Consider the following 17,066-nt stretch of genomic DNA (forward strand, 5'->3'; position numbering starts at 1 on the left):
AATGGAAGCGTATGCGGCGCCGTCGAAAGCTAAGACACAAAGGTTCTTCTCGGGTTGCCAATACTGGACTTTCTTACCAGACCTCTTCCACTCCGCTCCGATGGGCCATCAAGACACATTGAAGGAAGAAGATGGTGCTGTCCCACGCACAACGTGCTGGAGAGCCTACAGCACACACCCACGGATCGAGCATTCTCGAGTCTCTCGCTACTCGGCCGTTGCCTGCAGGTACAACCGTGCTGAGGGCTGACAGCCCTGACACGCTAGAGATGTGAGAGCTGGTGTTTTAGTCCAGTAGATTGATGAGCTGAGGTCGGCCGGCGGCGGATGTGGCACACTTCAGCCCCTATTCTGGGCAACAGTTGAGCTCAGCCCTGTCCCTTGCAGTCCACCTCGCGTCTCTCATTCGCAACGTAAATTTCGCTACCACGAGCCCGTGACTCGTGAATATGGATACAATCTCATGATGCAGTCTGCGTCGGCAACACCGGCGGGCCATTCTACACTTTCCATCAGGCCACGGCACCACCAATGTCCTGAGCATGTCACTCCACGGGGCGGAGATGGGGTCCAACATCTCTCGATAGGCATTTGGAACATTTGCTTGGTCGAGGTCGAGATGCAGTGGTACCCCGGACACACGTTGGTCGCCTGAGTGCTGGACCGTAATATCGCATCGCGCGATGCGCTCAGCCTCATCATATTCAACCCGGCCCAAGCAGTTCTCCTGCCCCGGCACCCTAGCTGGCCCTACCACAGCTACGCTACGGGATCATTAGCTAAGGTTTAGTGTGAACGTCCGAGTTTCCTTTCTTTGTCATTCTTCGAAGTTGTCTGTCCAGCCGTTGTCCTTTCCACTCGTTCAAAGGCGTTCGCCGGTGTTGCGCTGTTGAGTGCTGCGCTGTACTTGGTCGCCATCGCTCGTTTGACGCGACCATGAGCATGGCAACGACACCAGCAGCTTGTCCGAGCTGCGTGTTCGGCGCGACGTCGACAAGCGTTCTATCCTTCAGCTACCATGCCGTGGAGACCATAACAGTCAGCGTTATCCCGCATGTCACGATCTACACGAATGGAACGGAGAAGACCAGCTTCGAATCGATCACCGAAACCAACACCGACTACGTGGGATCAGGGAGCAACACCACCAGACCGAAGACGTTCACAGACAAGAACGATATAACTTGGACAGTTGGAGATGCCACCCTAACTTACCCAACTACATATGTCCAGTATCTTGGGTTCGAGGGAGCTCCAGCGACCACCGAGGATGGCGAAACCTGTGCCGAGCCAACCGATGCCTCTGCAGTGGAACTACCCAGCAGTACCGATATGGCATCGTTTATTTACCCTCTGGAAGCCAATGCTACCGGCGGGATGCTGCTGCCAACAGCTCTGCTGGATTACCTAGCCCAACTACCAGAGGTGTCCTCGCAATTCTTTGGAGAGCCTTTGACGGGATGCGCGCCGCTTACATGGACTCCACTAGCGTCCGCGAGTGCATCGGCCACGGGCCCTTCGTCGAGCACTACTTTGGCCTACACCTCAAGCGTATCTGTCCCGCTAGGCACTGGCTCACTGCCGCTGCCTCAAACGACCATGCCCACCTCGTCTGGTGCACCATATCCCTCATCAGGGGTGTACAGCGTCCCAGAGCAGAGCAGCAGTCGGTCAGGCAACTATACCTATATCACCACCAGAATCAGGCCTACCAACACCTTGCCAGATCAGGAGCCCTCGTCGCAAGCTCCAGCTCCCTACGAAAGCGATACACGGACAACAGTGGCGCCGTCGCCAGCTCCTCCAAAACCTCCACCAGTGAACCCCCACAACCCACTTCCAGGATCTTACGGTGTGCCCGTGTCTTCGGTAATCGCCAGCCACCCATCGCCACCAGCATATTCTACGGAGTCTAAGACAACTGCCCCAATTGCCCAACACACGACAGCTTTCGTCATCTCTGCCGTTACAGGTCCCACGACGTATACCACTATCAGTGGACCGCAGGGCCAGCATAGTAAGTTTTAGCCTTCCTGTTGAATTCTACTCACTGACAGCGAAACTAGCCAAAGACCATGGGAAGGGGCCAGATGGCTATACCACGACCAAGGGAGGCCACGAGCCTGGCTCAACCCCGAACCCGAGTGGAGGCAAGCCGCATGATAAACCACATGACGAGCCGCATGACGAACCGCAAGATGAACCACACGATGAACCACATGATGGACCCCATGACCAACCCCAAGACGAACCGCACGACAAACCGCATAATGGCCCGCATCACACTGGTGAGGATGGTACACCGACACAACACCCCCAGGGCCCTCAACACACCGGTGGCAATGATGCGCCAACACAAGTGCATCACACTGATAGTCCTCAACATACTGGAGGCTCTGAACATGTCTCTCCAGCAGACCACGGCGACAAACCTCACCATACTCCTCAGGTGTACACTCACGGTCATACCTCTGTCACTGCCGGCCGAGGCGGCGCTGTTGTCATAGGCTCCAAGACCGTACGCCCGGGACACAAGGTCACCATCGGCTCTGGCCCATCTACCACTATCGTGGCGCTGGAGAGACATAGTGGGCACACAAGATTAGTTATGGGCGGAAGCACTTACCATCCTGTGCCGCAACACGTGGCTGTCACACCTACACCTGGAGGACAGCAGAAACCGCATGTGTCTGCTGGTGTGGTCACCACAAATGGGCATACTATTACTGCGATCCGCTCGGGCAAGTCGATGATCATTGCGGAAGGATCTTCTACAACGACTGTCCGTCCTGGCGGCAAGGCGACGTTTGAAGGGCAGACTTTCAGTGTTCCGCACAGAGGTGGATCGATTGGAGTGAATGGAGATGGTGTTCAGCTTACAACCGGCGATGGTTCGCAAGCTACTATTTCCGCTGGAGGGCATAAGTTCACAGCCGTTGACGCAGGCAAGTGGGTCATCTTCAAAGACGGTTCATCCAGGATCATCGTCAAGCACGGCTCGCAGACCAAATTTCACGGCCAGACGGTCAGTGTTGCTCCCAGTGGCACTGCAGTTGTGATCAATGGCAGGACCACGACTTTGTCAGTTGGCGGGAAGACTACAGCAACTGAGTCACTTGTCGTCACTGCCGGGGGCCACACGATCACTGCCCTAGACAGGTCTGGCTCTGTCGTTCTCAAGGAGTCTTCCTCCACCGCTACCGTGAAGGATGGCCGAGATGCGACCTTCGCCGGGCAAACGATCAGCGTCATGCCAAAAGGCAGCGTACTAGTCGTCAATGGCAAGACAACATCCTTCGGAGCCTCGAAAACCAGCACGGATGTTGGAAGCTACATTACCGGAGGCCTTGGCCATGGCGCCGGATCGTCGCCGGGCCCTTCAGCAACGCCTGCGACTGGTGCGGCGTCCTCACTCGGGTCGAGCAGCCTAATGGGCACACTGGGCGCTGGATTGCTTGCGTTTATCGGCATGGTTGCGATCTTGTAGGAATAGCTGGATAAGCGAGCGATGTCTTATGGCGTGTGCATAGCGATGGAGTTGACGATGTTACTGATACCATGGGATATGGAGGTGGGGATGTAGTCTTGTAATGTCCATGATATGAATACTTGGGATTGCACAATATCACTTCTTCGCAGCGCTTGTGTCATTTAGCTAAGACCACAACGTTCATGGTATGCTTGGCGTGCTGACTAGCTCGCTCGGTCTGCTGAGCTGGAAGTCGATCATTTAGTACCGTACCTTACACCTCTTCTCCTTCTATGTGAACGTCACAGTCTTGTATTCACTATAACTACCAAAGCAACTCAGCGTGGAGCCTGAGTATGCTAGCAATCCACTACGACAATGCTGGCTCCTCATAAACACGCCGGTATCTCACACCATCCTCGATTATGCCTCCCGCGCCGGCACCTTCCAACATTCGTGCGCATGTCCAATGGCGGGAGCCGAGCGTTTATGCCGGCGAGGAGATCGAATGCATCATCACGTTCAAGAACATAGCAGTGCCGCCAAATCAAGAACAAAATGGAGCTGAGCAGACACCTCTTGCCAGCAGCCACCCTCCAGAGCGGCGGCCGTTCCAGACGCCGTCGGTACCTCATAGCAGGAAGTCTTCGGCCGCACAAGGCAAGGCTCCGAGCCGGAGGACGCCATCTATGGCAAGCAACACAACGAGCGCGCAGCCGGCGAAGGGACATAGGCCTACACTGTCACTGAATGTGGTCAACGGACAGACTCGAGGAGGTCTGCAAAGTGCGCCTATCCCGGCCAAGGGACCGAACAGTGCCATCAGACCTACGGCGGGACATGGGAGGTCGCTCTCCATTATGTCGTACGGCAGCGACGTACCGAATGAATCACGAGGACCTTCGTCTGCCCCGCTGGCTAAACGGCCACTGAAGGGACACGGCAGGAGCGCCAGTCTACAGCTGAGTCCAAAGCCGCAAGCGCATCCTGCAGCAATCTCCGGCAGTATATCTCCACGGCAGCCCTCACCTCTGTATGAATCGAACACGCCACCAGCACTCGCTGAGGCACAAAACGACCCGTTGCCCGTTCGGCCAGCACGTCGAAGACCCGGCACTGTCTCCATGGAGAACACTCCACAACTCAGCCGCAATCACAGTCTGCGCAAGAGCCCGGCATCTGACGCTCTTGACTCCGGCTTCCAATTCCCAGGACCGCAGCAGCCACCTGTCAAGTCACCGTCGCCGCAACCAGAGCGGCCGCGAAGAAGCCCGTCCAATATGCACTCCGGACAACATCGCGCTGTTTCACCTCGGCCACCTGACGGATGGACAGGTGCTTTGAGCAATCTCAATCCAATCACGCGGGTGATGTCTGAGACGTCAACTGCAGGAACGCCGAGGAGCAGCAGCGAATTCTATTCCTTAAGCAATCACAGCGACGAGACCCTTACTTCTGAGGTTCCGACTCAAGCACAGCGTAACGGACGATTGCTACCAAGACCATCTCAGTCTCGCCAGGCTTCAATGGCACGTGTTGCCACCCAGCAACGGTCAGCTAAACCTGAAACACTCATGATGGGGTACGCGCAGACAATGGGCTTTTTTGTCTTGGATGGAAGTCTCGTCAACGCAGCTCCTTTCGAAGAGGTCAAGCGCAAGGGAGTGCAGGGCGGAGGGGGCGTGGTAGGCGTTGAGAAGGCAAAACGAAGCTCAGGAATGTTTGGTGCTTTCAGCTGGGGCAACATTGGTGAATCGCTAGGCGGTCTTCTTGGGGGCGACGATATGAGCTCGATGGCTCAGATGAAAGCAAGTGCGGGCTCGAAAAGCATCCCTTTGCTGTCAACGCCACAGAATCTCCTTTTCGTCGACCTGAGACTGGCCCCAGGCGAAAGTCGAAGTTATAACTACCGCTTCACGCTGCCACGCGGACTACCTCCAAGCTACCGTGGGCGAGCGATCAAGGTCTTCTATCATCTCGCTCTTGGTATACAAAGGCCGGAAGGGCAAGCTGTCAAGCATGTTGACATACCGTTCAGGGTACTTGGCAGTTACAACTCCCGCGGCGAGACATTAGGCCACGACTTGATGTCGCCGTATATCCTGCTGCAAGACGCTGCGCGAAGTAGGAGCATGACGCCTAATTCTACGACACCCTCGGGACTGCCCAAGTTTGAAGCAAAGCCGACTTACAATCGAGTCAAGCCTCCTAAGCAAGGCCTGGAAGACTTTCTGCGGTACACAGAGAGGTTACTCGAGACCCAGCAGGACGCTCACGGAGCACTTGTGTCACCTACCTCTCCCATCACGCCTTCACTGTCCCGAACAGAGAGCGTCACCGAACAACAGCCAAGCAGGATCAAAGATGCCGTTGATTTTGCTATTACGCGCGCAAACCACGTCAACAATAAGAGCAAGCAGCAAGGCGGAGACGGTGCAAGCGCCAATCGCTTTAACATCGCTCGCGGTGGGCATCCCGTCGCAGTACTTACTTTGCTACGACCGGCTTACAGACTCGGCGAGACTGTGATGGGCACGATCGACTTCACCGCGCCATTACCGGAAGCACAGCTGCCCAGCCCTACACCCTCTTATTCTGTCCTAGCAGAGTTGGAGTCAGCAGAGCGGGTGGATCCTTCACTAGCGATTCGCAGCGGCACTTCCATCAATCGCGTCACGCGCAAAGTCCATGCGTCGTTGCGAAACAACGTATTGTACGCTCGGCAGATCAGCTTCAGCTTAACAATTCCTTCGACAGCTACGCCTACTTTCGAGACTACGGGTGTGAGTCTTGTCTGGAAGCTGCGGGTCGAGTTCACTACTGAGCGGCAAGTACAAGGTCTTGGGCTCGAAGGCAGTGCTGGTGATGAGGGAGAGGATCTACTCGAGGAGATTGCCAGCGACGAGCGGGGCAGGACCTTGATTGCGAGGGAGAAGTTGATGGCGGAGACTTTTGAGATCGAAGTGCCATTGAAGGTTTTTGGCGTGGTTGATGTTGATGCCATGAGTGTTACCAGCGAGGCTTGGGTGATATAGAGCAATCCCCTGTGGTACTGACGTGGTCAGGGAAAGCCGTCTGTTGAAGGTGTTCGCTCCAGCAAACGAACAGCCATCATCGTATATACATTGTCTGGTACTCCGTACACATCCCAACAGCCGACATGTACGTCCCGCCCCAGAGTCCCAGACCGTCTATCTCGTCTAGACCTGTCGCGATCTACAAGGCAGGATGTTGCGCCGAGCATCTCATTTAACGGTTGCGGCTGAGAACTGGAACGGGCTGTGATCGACGCTGTCCGCACCCAAAGCGGACGTCGGCTAGCTTCCGGATATTTGAAGACGCGGTTGTTTCGACTTCACCTCCACTAGCAACGTCTTTCTTAGCATCGCGACTCGTACATTGGGTACTTGCCACCAACACAGCATCACGGCATGGTACATATTACGATGGCAATGGTCAGCACAGTCTTGACGATCGCATATTCCTGCGATCTACCTGGTCCTGAGCCCAGAGTTCGAAGGATCTCTAGACGCAATCTCCGCAAGACAAAATCCAGGCCCGAGCGCACGTGGCGTTCTCTCGCGAACAACACCATCTCGCACCGTCGCCGTTGACAAGCTCTTGTGCGTGTCAGGCACCCCTAGCTGGCTCCAACGTTGTCCCTATCCAGCATGTCGGCCCTCACGTGTAGCGGACTCGCAAAGCCCAACGGTAAGGATCTATTTCCACTTTCGCTAGAACTATTGCAAGAATCCTTCCCTATCTTGTTGTCGATCCCCCTCCCGTCCTTTCTGCTTGTTCTTCGCCACCTACATCTTACTGTCTTTACTCTAATATCGCTGTGGTGACGATCACCACGTCCACTCGTTCAGTCGGCAAAGGCATTGTTGTGTCTTGCCATTAATAATCACGATGCGCAGTACACACGCTCTTCTCGCGGCAGTACTGCTTGCGAGCCAGTCGCTTGCACAGGTCGACGTTGGAGCTACGGTCAGCGTTGCGGATGTCGCTGTGGGTGCGAGTGTGAAGGCCGCGCCCTCGGATGTGGCAGTGGGAGTGGATGCTGGGAAGGGGAAGGGGAAGGACACGACGACGCCAGTTGCGGAGACCACACCAGTAGCATCCACACCTGCTGCAGTCACTACACCGGCGGAAGAGGAAGCGAAGCCATCAAAGTCGAAGCCTGCGGAGGAAGCAGCGCCTTCGGCTCCTGCCGAAGAGTCCAAGCCGGCCGAAGAACCAGTCTCGACCCCCGAAGCGACCTCAGAATCAACACCAAAGGAGCCGGCAGCTACGCCCAAGCCGACCCCTGTTGAGGTCAAGCCATCATCGAAGAAACCTGTCGAGACCGTGGTGCCGGAGGTGACGTCGGAGGTCGGAGGAGGCAAACCAGAACCCTCCGAACCGGCGGCCAGCCCTGCGACGACGGCGACGCCACAGCCAGAATCAAGTCCTGAGCCTGAGCCTTCACCAGAGCCTGAGCAATCTCAAAACCCTGAGCAATCTCCCAAGCCCACGCCATCTCCCGAGACCACGCCATCTCCTGAGGCCACACCAACAACTACGGAAAATCCTGAGGGTTTCATTGGTGCCGAGCCTACAACAAAGACATCGAACCCAGTAGAGGAGTCTCCCGCACCTAGCGAGCCTGCGGCCAGCCCGCCCGTTCAAAGCACACCCGCAGAACAACCTTCGATTCCTGCGCCAGTGCCCAAGCCACCGAAGAGCACGCCTGCTGAGGCCTCTCCAGTTCCGAGCCAACCCGCAGGACAACCGACGCCAAGCGAACCTGCTGCTAGTCCACCACCGAAGAGCACCCCTGCTGAGGCCTCTCCACTGTCCAGCCAGCCAGAAGGGCAGCCGACGCCGAGCGAGCCTGTTGCCATCCCGCCGCCGAAGAGCACGCCAGCTGAGGTTTCTCCTGCGCCCAGCCAACCCACGGGGCATTCCACGCAGAGTAAACCTGCTGCTAGTCTACCGACGAGCACGCCAGCTCAGGCCTCTCCAGTTCCCAGCCAACCCGCAGGACAGCCCACGCAGAGCGAGCCTGCTCATTCACCTCCACCAGCAAGCGGGACTGGAAACTCGCCTCCTGCGGCTAGCGAACTAGCTCCTACTCCTTCTAAGCCAAGTGAGCCCGGTCAATCATCGCCCGCACTCAGCGGAACTGGTCACCAATCACCACCAACGCAGTCGCCTCCAGCATCTGCTCCAGACAGCTCGCTACCAAAATTGCACACTGGCTACACGACACCTGCTTCGCACCCCGCTGGCACACCTTCGAAGTCCCCTCACTCACTAGCAAGTACACCAGCCGATTCGGCCTCCTCACCAGTCGAAACAACACCCACAGCACACAAACCCCTCTCCGAGCCAGGCAAAACCCACAGCAAACCCGCCGCACCAACCGTGAACTTCTCCTTCGAGCCCGGTGCAAGCGGCAGCGAGTCCAACGCCCCACCACCGCACACTTTCCACCCCAGCGCCTACCCAAGCGCCAGCAGTCCACCAGAATACCAGCCCTCAGCTTTCCCATCACACACCACGCTATCCCTGCACTTCCAGCCGCAGTCCGGTGAATGGAACAGCGCGAGCGCCAGTGGAGAGGCAACCCGCTCGTACGTGCCGTACATTACGCACAAGACGGTCGAGGTCACGTCGACGACGTACAAAGCGACGCAGTCTGTGTTCACGTTGCACGGTCATACGTACAAGATCCAGGCGACGACTCTGAATGCTGGTGGTGCTTCTGGGAATGCTGCGCCTTCTGAGACCGACTTGCCTCCGAGCCTTCAGACGGGCGGTGTTGCGGGTGCGAAGGCTGGGTTGGCGCAGGGTGTGGTGGCCGTTATAGGTGTGGTTGTTGGTGGAGCGATGCTGTTGTGAGTTTCGATTGAATCCGTCAGCACGGAGGGAATTATGTTGGATTGGTGATCATGAGCTTATGTCTTGCTGTCAACCGCTGGGTTTTCGCTTTATACCCATTTTGGAAGGGCAGGTGATGTTCAGTGTGTTTTTGTGGCATACCTAGCGAAGGCGTTGGTTGTGTCGACTTTTACAAATAATTCAGAAAATAGTGGGCTCTGTAGATCGGCTCTAGGGACACTTCAAATTCATGATGTACGAAAATATGCTTCCGTTTCTTTGGTGTAAATTGAGAGGAGAGTTCGGTGTAGTGTCAATGGTTTTCATGCTAGTCTACTACACAACAAAACGGATGTCCCGTCGACGCGATGTGAACTAGTCGCTGCGGCCGCATGCGGATGCATTCAACCTTCGCAGACGTACGCTCCATCGACCAGGCATGCAACAACATCGCCTCACGCGCTCCTCGCCTATCTCCTGATGGCACGCTGGTAGAAGGCCAGCTCGTCACCCTCGAGGATGTACCCATCGCAGCGACCGCTCTGTCCGGGGCGGCTCGCGACGACGGCGTAGAGACGGGAAGCCTCGAACTGCCTCTCCAACGCTTGCTCAACCTTGCCCATCTTGGCGAACCTCTCGTGCTGCTTCGCCTCGACAGCCTTGCTCTTCTTCGCGTCCTCCTCAGTCTTGCCCTGCTGTTGCTGCCTGCGACGACCCAAGCTCTGGCCGTAGTGCGCCTCGTACCACTGGCGGAAAGGGTTGGCGTCGATCTGGACGACGGCGGCCTTGGTGAGGGTGTTGGTTCGGACCAGCTCGTTGTTCGACGGGTGGAAGACGACACCGATCACACGGACTTTACGGGTGATGCCCTCGCTGCCCCAGGCGAAGTTGCCGGAGTCGATGCGCAGGGCGCGGAACTTGCGGTTGCCGCCACGGGTGCGGACGAGGTGGACGCGCTTGGCGCCGATCCGGGTGTTGGCGGGCTGGCGACCCTTCTCGAAGGCCCTGTCACAGCATCAGAATGTGATGGTTGTAGCAGGAGCGATCGGGTTATGCATACCTCTTCTTGCGGTAGTATGCGCGCTTAGCACCGGTGGCGCTGCGCTTGTGACGGGAGTCACGAGAGATACTGTGAAGGCGTTAGCTGTGGTGCTCATCGGTGTGGGTTGTGGATGTTGTTGCTATACCCCATGATTGCGGTTAGTGAAGGTTACTGCGGCGCACGACGATTAGTCTGGTAATCAATATGGTCTACGGAAATGTGTTGCCGCTTTCTTACCGATAGTCGTATGCTTCACCGGCGCAATAGTGTTGTCGTGAGGCTGGGTGTCTTTACAAGTCGTCGAACTTGAAGCTGGCGTCTGCAAATCTCGAATCCAAAATTCGGAGTGGGTTTCTCCGCGTGCCGAGCTTGGCAAAGATAACATCTTATCGCGATTGATCTCGAGCATGAAATCACCAAAATTTCGAGTCGAACAAGCGAACTCCAGCACAATATAACAACCGCCCACCCTGGCTGCAACACTTCCCTTCCGCTTCAAAGCCGGCGGCGACGGCCACATGGCTCCTATCAACCCTTCCAGCGGGGCACACCATCATCGGTCAACCACAAAAGTCTCCAACAAGGCGTTCAAGACCCGTCACGCTTCGAAGTCGGCTCTGAAAGATCAAGCGAAGGGCAAGGTGGAGTCGTTCGAGAAGGGCAGCAGAAAGACACTGCATCAACAGGTCATGTCGAAATTCGATCGTAAAAATCATGCAAAACAGATTCGCAGCAACAAGCTTGCAGAGCGGGCCAAGCAAGAGAGTGTCTTCACCGGTCGAGATGGAGCGCCTCGTATAGTGGCTGTCATACCTTTGTGCGAGGACGTCAGATCTGGCGATGTGATCAGAGAGCTGAACTCGAGCGTCGAAGTCGAGGCCGAATCTCCTGGTACAGCCGCTCCGTCGTGGAGAGTCGAGATTCCCCGTTTCAAGCAGAAAGTTCAATATCTGACACCTCAGCGAGATTTGCTGGAATGTCTGGATGCATGCAGAGTTTCCGACTTTGTATTGTTCCTGCTGAGTGCCACAGAAGAAGTCGACGAGCTAGGCGAGCAGACTTTACGATGCGTCGAGTCGCAGGGTGTGTCGACTGTCCTCACCGCGGTGCATAACCTCAGTGTGGTTGAGCCGGCGAAGAAGAGGCCGGATGTCGTCAAGAGTCTCAAAAGCTTCATCAACCACTTCTTTGCCACCCAGGAGAAACTGCACGATATAAGCAGCCGACAAGACTGTTCCAACGTCATGCGAAGCCTGTGTACTACAATGCCGAAAGGCGTGCGTTGGAGAGAGGACAGAAGCTGGATGCTAGTAGACGAAGTCAGGTGGGAGGACGGCGCAGCACAAGTAACGGGTGTGGTCAGAGGTAAAGGCCTGAAGGCCGACCGCCTGGTTCAAGTGGGCGAGTGGGGTGACTTCCAGATCGAAAGTACCACTGCTGCACCGCTGGAAAGCAAGAAGCGAGGCCAGAAAGCGGATGCTATGGTCGTAGACCTACCGCAGTTCGGCGATGTCCTCGAGGCGCCGACTGAGCAGCAGGATGACCTAGCCGAGCTTGCGCCAGAGGAGATGATGGAAGACCTACCCGCCGCTTCTTTGGCACCCTCAGAACGGAAGGCTGTTATGCTCGACGACCACGAGTACTTCGATGACGATGACCGCGGTCAGTTCGAAGCTCCGAAGCGACTTCCTCGCGGGACCAGCAAGTATCAAGCAGCATGGTACCTGGGAGATGTGTCAGACTCTGGGTCCGACCTAGAGGACATAGATGCAGACGATGAGGAACTTCCCAATGGCTCGATTGCTGCAGGCTCAGCAGAGGGTCGCTTTGATGCAACGATGGCGGAGCCTACAGAAGGAGCACCGTCGGAGTATCCCCAGACTGAAGCATTTGATGATCCTGACATCGAGGACGAGGCTGAGCAGCTAGCTGCCTACAGGCGACAGCGACAAGAAGACGCCAACGATGATCTGGAGTTCCCCGATGAGATTGAGCTCCATCCTCACGCGCAGGCGCGAGAGCGCTTGGCGAGGTACAGAGGCCTTAAAAGCCTGCGAGCAAGCACTTGGGACACGGAAGAAGACAAGCCTTACGAACCTGAAGATTGGAGTAGATTGCTCGAAATCGCGGACTACAAGTCGGCGAAGAATCGTGTGCTCAAGGAAGCTTTGTACGGTGGTGTGAAGCCAGGCACGAGAGTAACCGTCCACCTACGCGTTCGCTCCGACCAAGCAGCCGCTCTCAAAGCTTTGCCGGTCCCGAAAGCGCTGTTCTCGCTGCTGAAGCATGAGCACAAACAGACGGCAGTGAACATGTCGATGTCGTTATCTTCTGAGTACGAGAGGCCGCTAAAGTCAAAGGAAGAGCTGATCCTGCAATGCGGGCCACGGAGGCTGGTGATCAACCCATTGTTCAGTCAAGCGGGCAACACGCCCAACAACGTGCACAAGTTCGACCGATTCCTCCATCCCGGACGCACAGCAGTAGCGAGCTTCATCGGTCCGGTCGTTTGGGGCAGCGTGCCTTGCTTGTACTTCAAGCGACCCGACCCAGCACAGCCGCAAGATGCCGTCGAGGACCTCGCACAGGATCTCGCTGCTCAAGACGGTGCTTCGAAACCAGGTGAGCTGCAGCTCATCGCCACCGGCACTTCTCTCCCACCATCCACGCAACGTGTGATCGCCAAGCGCATCATCCTCACTGGTCACCCTTTCAAGATTCATCGCAAGCTCGTCACAGTACGATACATGTTCTTCAACACCGAGGACGTGCAGTACTTCCGTGCTCTGCAGCTGTGGACGAAGAGAGGCAGGAGTGGCTTCATCAAAGAGCCACTTGGCACGCATGGGTATTTCAAGGCTACTTTCGATGGTACGATCAACCCTATGGACGCTGTGGCTGTGAGTCTGTATAAGAGAGTGTGGCCGAGAAGTGCTAGGCCGTGGAAGCCGGAGCTTGAGCAGAGGATAGACGAGGTTGGTGAAGACGCAGTGGCGATGGTCGAGTAGACAGTAGCTAGAGCCAAGCTCTTGTATGGAGCATTACGCCGCTATCAGTACATAAATCCTTCTGACGCCCTCTTTCCCGATTCCATAATGATTTACACGATGCCTCCTAAGCGTATAACGGTGCACAATCTTTGCACCTTTCCTCGCCCAATCCCGTCCGTCCTCCTTACTCCTCAAGATTCCTCTTGCGCGCATAAGCCCAGAGCCCAATCGCCAGCAGAACAAGCAAAGCCCAAACAATTGCCCCCTGCCATTTCATCACCAACTTTCGCACACCCTCTCTCCAGTCCTGTAGGATCGCGGGCTGGTCTGATGAACCGAAGACCGATGTCGTGGCGGCCTCCAGGTCGTTGACTTGCGTTGTCTGTCGAACATTGATGTCGTAACGGTGGAGCGTGACTAGCTGGGCTGCTTCTGGAAACGCCAAGTGCAGTAGCGGTGTTGGTAGTGGTTCTTCGACGAAGCGGTATGATGGTGGAGGGTTGGGGTCGTGTCTGCGGTAGGACGGTGGCGGGGTGGTGATTCGAATGATAGCCATTTTGGGGGGTCGACGATGTTTTGGTTCGGCGGACAGAAGGGCAGGGACCTTCATTCGCGGTACTAGTCTTCCTGGAGCACGGATGCGGGCGCGCATGGCTCTTCTACGTCTGGTAGGCATGTTGATGGCTTTAAAGAGTTCGTACACTTCATTAGAGTTTCTGCTTACGCAGGTGGGATATGTTTCGCAGAGATGCAATCGTGATTCGTCGGTATCGTTATCTATGTATTTTGAATATGCCAATTAAAGATAGAATTGTGTGTGGTTCTCTCTGATGCAGCAACAGACGGCCGTATGTGCTCTGTTGGTCCAAGGTCTCCTTCTTGACCTCTGCCAGATAGCATGGTGCTCCAAGCAGGTGTGGAAAGCCCGAGAGTAGGTTGTGCAGCCTCGATACAATCAAGAAGAGGCGGAGAAGAGCTGCTTGACTGCGACGCGTTAGAGATTGCCTTCAATAACCTGTCGATGAAGTAGGTGGAGAGAGACTCTTGGAAAATGGCCAAGACTCGCGATGAGACTCTGCACACTGGATCGAGGGTGAGTACCAGATCCAGATCCATGGACAGAAGCGGGCCACTCCCGTGGTAGTGGAGACAGAGCAGATTGGCGGCCGTGGTGGTGACCTGCGTCCCACTCATGATGCCGGGGACGTTCCTGATGGCGACCCCTGCGGAACTTCTTTTCTCGCAATTGACTTGGCCCGCATACTTTGGTACGCAGCATCTCCAGCATTCGGCGTATCGACTCCAGCAGATTCTGCATCTTTGCTTACATCAGAAGTGGCACTGTCTGCTTGCTTAGTAGCATCAGCCGCAGCTTGACCACCAGCACCCTGCCTGCGCATCGACCACTGTGCCTTTGCTTTCTCGTAGGCAACAGACGCCGAAGTGCCTGCGCCGACCATCTTCTCTTGAGCCCAACCGACGTACGACTGCTCGTTTTTCTTCTCGACTTCCTTCTCGAGATCTTGGACATGCTGATCGCTGACACCAGTGCTTGGATCGGCAGTGCCTTCTGACTGTTCCTTCTTCTCGCTTTCGTCTCGCTCCTTGGCTTCTTTCTCTTCCTTCTCCCGCAGAGCCTTCTTTTCCTTTTCGAGCTCCTCCTTGTCGACATCTTCAAAGCCTATCCTCCTGAGGATCTCACCAGTGAGGTATCGGTAGGACGTGTGACCATTCACCATGCTGGTGACATCGTAGTTCTCCACGCCCTTCACGTTCTCGATTGCCTGCAAACCAGCGACTCCGTACTGGATGCTGCTGCCCCTGTATAAGAAGCCGAGTAGGTAGTCTTTAGTGCTGTACACATTCACCACCCGGCCAGCAACCACACTTCGGACCAGGCGCCAGTCAGACTCATCTGAAGGAGTCGGTGAGCCGATTAGAACGACAGACTCGATAAGCCCGAATGCTCTTCGCTCTGCGAGTCGCTGCATGCAAGTGTAAATGACTTTGGCTCCAAGACTGTAGCCGACCAGAGTGACTGGGCGCTCGCCCTGAGCCTTGTTGATGATCGCATCGGCCAATACTTCTCCAGCTTTCTGTGCACGGTAAGAGGCCACGCTCCATGGGTTTTCGATGATCCGTGAGACCTTGACGAGAGCAAGAGGCCAAAGACCGGCGGACAGTGCTGCGAACACGGTGTGGCTGATGATCTCACGCTTCGCAAGACCCCATGCAGCGCTTTTGATCATCGTCTCCAGGCCGTTACCAAGATTCATGAGAGCCTCAAGTTCCCACCTTAAAGCAAAGCTTTCAATCTCCACGCCGTAGACCTTCCATGGCTCGACGACATCGTCTTGATTTGAGAGCCACCCGGAAATGCCAATGCCTACACGCAGTCGCCGGAACTCCTTCTCGATCTTTCGCGGCTTGTGGGCTGATCTGACGGGCACGAAGCCGAAGTCTTCAACCTCGCGCGCGTACTGGTCCATCATCTTGCCAGTCATTCGCCCACCGTAGGCTCCAAAGAGTCCTCCTACCAACACCGTGCTGCCGGCTAACGTTCCAAGATAGCCTGCTGCGGCCGTGGCACCTAAACCCAAGCCACCCATGACTGAACCTACGCCAGCAGCCAGCAGAGGAGCAGCAAGTCCACCGGTGACTCCGATCAATGCTGCGCCGGCCACAGTCGCCAGACCGACCTTCCATTTCCTCGAGTCCTTATTCTCCTCAGCCCTCTTCTTGGTCTCTTCGTCAGCCTTGAGGTTCTCTGCTGCCGAAAGCAGACCTCTGGCAACCTTGCTCTCATCATGGCCGAGGTATTTGATGGAAAGTCCGAGACTGGTAGTCAGATGCAGTAGTAGAACCCTTGATTGAGCATGGTACTTTTCCAGGCTCAGCAGTAAAAGTAGCATGGAGTGCAGGATCAGTACTTTCTTCTCTTGCGCCAGCTTCTTCAGCGGGTTATCCACAGGTGCATACAGCTCGCCAATTGCCTGGTCAACGCCATCGTCATATTCCGCTGGCTCTGGGAATCGCATTGGCGGAGAGGCCCGCTCGGGTGTTGTTTCGTCTTTCTTTGGCTTTGCTTGCTTCGTTTCCCGCGCAGCCTCTTCCCTTGTATTGACGACCTCGCCGACCCTCTGGATGACGCTTGTCCGCCATTCGTCAAAGTGCTTCAGCGCGTCCGACTTGAGGTCCTGGAACTTCTGCGAGTTCAGCTCCTTCTCTCTCTGCTCCAGCTGCTTCTTCAGCTTATCCTGCTCTCCAACGTCGACCGTCCCAGGATCTACGTCTGTGTCCACCAGTGCTTCATCCCCTTTCAGATCGCCCTTGAGATCAACCTTCTTCCCCGTCTTCTTCGCATCGAATACATCAATCACATCCTGCCGCATGACCTCCGTGCAGTCGGCGACCAAGATCGTGAGGGATGACCTATCTTCAGAGGTCGTGAGGATCGTGGTGAGACTCTCTCCCTCCTCTTCTTCTGCTCCTTCCGCATCTTCCTGCTGCTTTTGCCTGAACGGCAATTGCATGTTCTTGAACATGCCTGCCATCTTGGAAGTCTGAGGCAGTCTGTAGTTGAAGTCAGTAAGCACAAGTCAGTGGCATCCCTCCCGCGAGAAACGCGGGACGTCATGCTTAGTCAAAATTCAAACACGTGTCACGTGGATCCCCAACACATATCCATTCCCTACCTTAG

General features: G+C 55.9%; 7 protein-coding genes across 7 annotated transcripts; 4 read left to right on the forward strand and 3 right to left on the reverse strand.

Annotated features, from left to right (window-relative positions):
• Positions 1-936: 936 nt before the first annotated feature.
• On the forward strand, positions 937-3,487 carry LTR77_000348 (uncharacterized protein; the record flags this gene model as incomplete). Its single annotated transcript, XM_064797615.1, has 2 exons — positions 937-2,017; positions 2,067-3,487. The coding sequence occupies 2 exons, from the start codon at positions 937-939 to the stop codon at positions 3,485-3,487; spliced, it is 2,502 nt and encodes an 833-aa protein (XP_064663849.1).
• A 407-nt stretch (positions 3,488-3,894) lies between these two features.
• RGP1 (Golgi membrane exchange factor (Ric1p-Rgp1p) subunit) lies at positions 3,895-6,504 on the forward strand (the record flags this gene model as incomplete). Its single annotated transcript, XM_064797616.1, has 1 exon — positions 3,895-6,504. The coding sequence occupies one exon, from the start codon at positions 3,895-3,897 to the stop codon at positions 6,502-6,504; it is 2,610 nt and encodes an 869-aa protein (XP_064663850.1).
• A 636-nt stretch (positions 6,505-7,140) lies between these two features.
• LTR77_000350 (uncharacterized protein) lies at positions 7,141-9,355 on the forward strand (the record flags this gene model as incomplete). The annotated part of the gene is made up of 2 exons (XM_064797617.1): positions 7,141-7,180; positions 7,413-9,355. 2 exons carry the CDS (start codon positions 7,141-7,143, stop codon positions 9,353-9,355), a joined length of 1,983 nt encoding a protein of 660 aa, XP_064663851.1.
• Positions 9,356-9,804: 449 nt separating this feature from the next.
• Positions 9,805-10,526, reverse strand: RPS8A (ribosomal protein S8A; the record flags this gene model as incomplete). Its single annotated transcript, XM_064797618.1, has 3 exons — positions 9,805-10,339; positions 10,395-10,463; positions 10,522-10,526. 3 exons carry the CDS (start codon positions 10,524-10,526, stop codon positions 9,805-9,807), a joined length of 609 nt encoding a protein of 202 aa, XP_064663852.1.
• A 368-nt stretch (positions 10,527-10,894) lies between these two features.
• Positions 10,895-13,384, forward strand: TSR1 (ribosome biogenesis protein tsr1; the record flags this gene model as incomplete). The annotated part of the gene is made up of 1 exon (XM_064797619.1): positions 10,895-13,384. The coding sequence occupies one exon, from the start codon at positions 10,895-10,897 to the stop codon at positions 13,382-13,384; it is 2,490 nt and encodes an 829-aa protein (XP_064663853.1).
• Positions 13,385-13,550: 166 nt separating this feature from the next.
• Positions 13,551-13,922, reverse strand: LTR77_000353 (uncharacterized protein; the record flags this gene model as incomplete). Its single annotated transcript, XM_064797620.1, has 1 exon — positions 13,551-13,922. One exon carries the CDS (start codon positions 13,920-13,922, stop codon positions 13,551-13,553), a length of 372 nt encoding a protein of 123 aa, XP_064663854.1.
• A 634-nt stretch (positions 13,923-14,556) lies between these two features.
• Positions 14,557-16,920, reverse strand: LTR77_000354 (uncharacterized protein; the record flags this gene model as incomplete). The annotated part of the gene is made up of 1 exon (XM_064797621.1): positions 14,557-16,920. One exon carries the CDS (start codon positions 16,918-16,920, stop codon positions 14,557-14,559), a length of 2,364 nt encoding a protein of 787 aa, XP_064663855.1.
• Positions 16,921-17,066: the final 146 nt, after the last annotated feature.

This window comes from Saxophila tyrrhenica (assembly GCF_035928015.1).
Source record: "Saxophila tyrrhenica strain CCFEE 5935 chromosome Unknown scaffold_1, whole genome shotgun sequence".
NCBI classification, from domain to species: domain Eukaryota; kingdom Fungi; phylum Ascomycota; class Dothideomycetes; order Mycosphaerellales; family Extremaceae; genus Saxophila; species Saxophila tyrrhenica.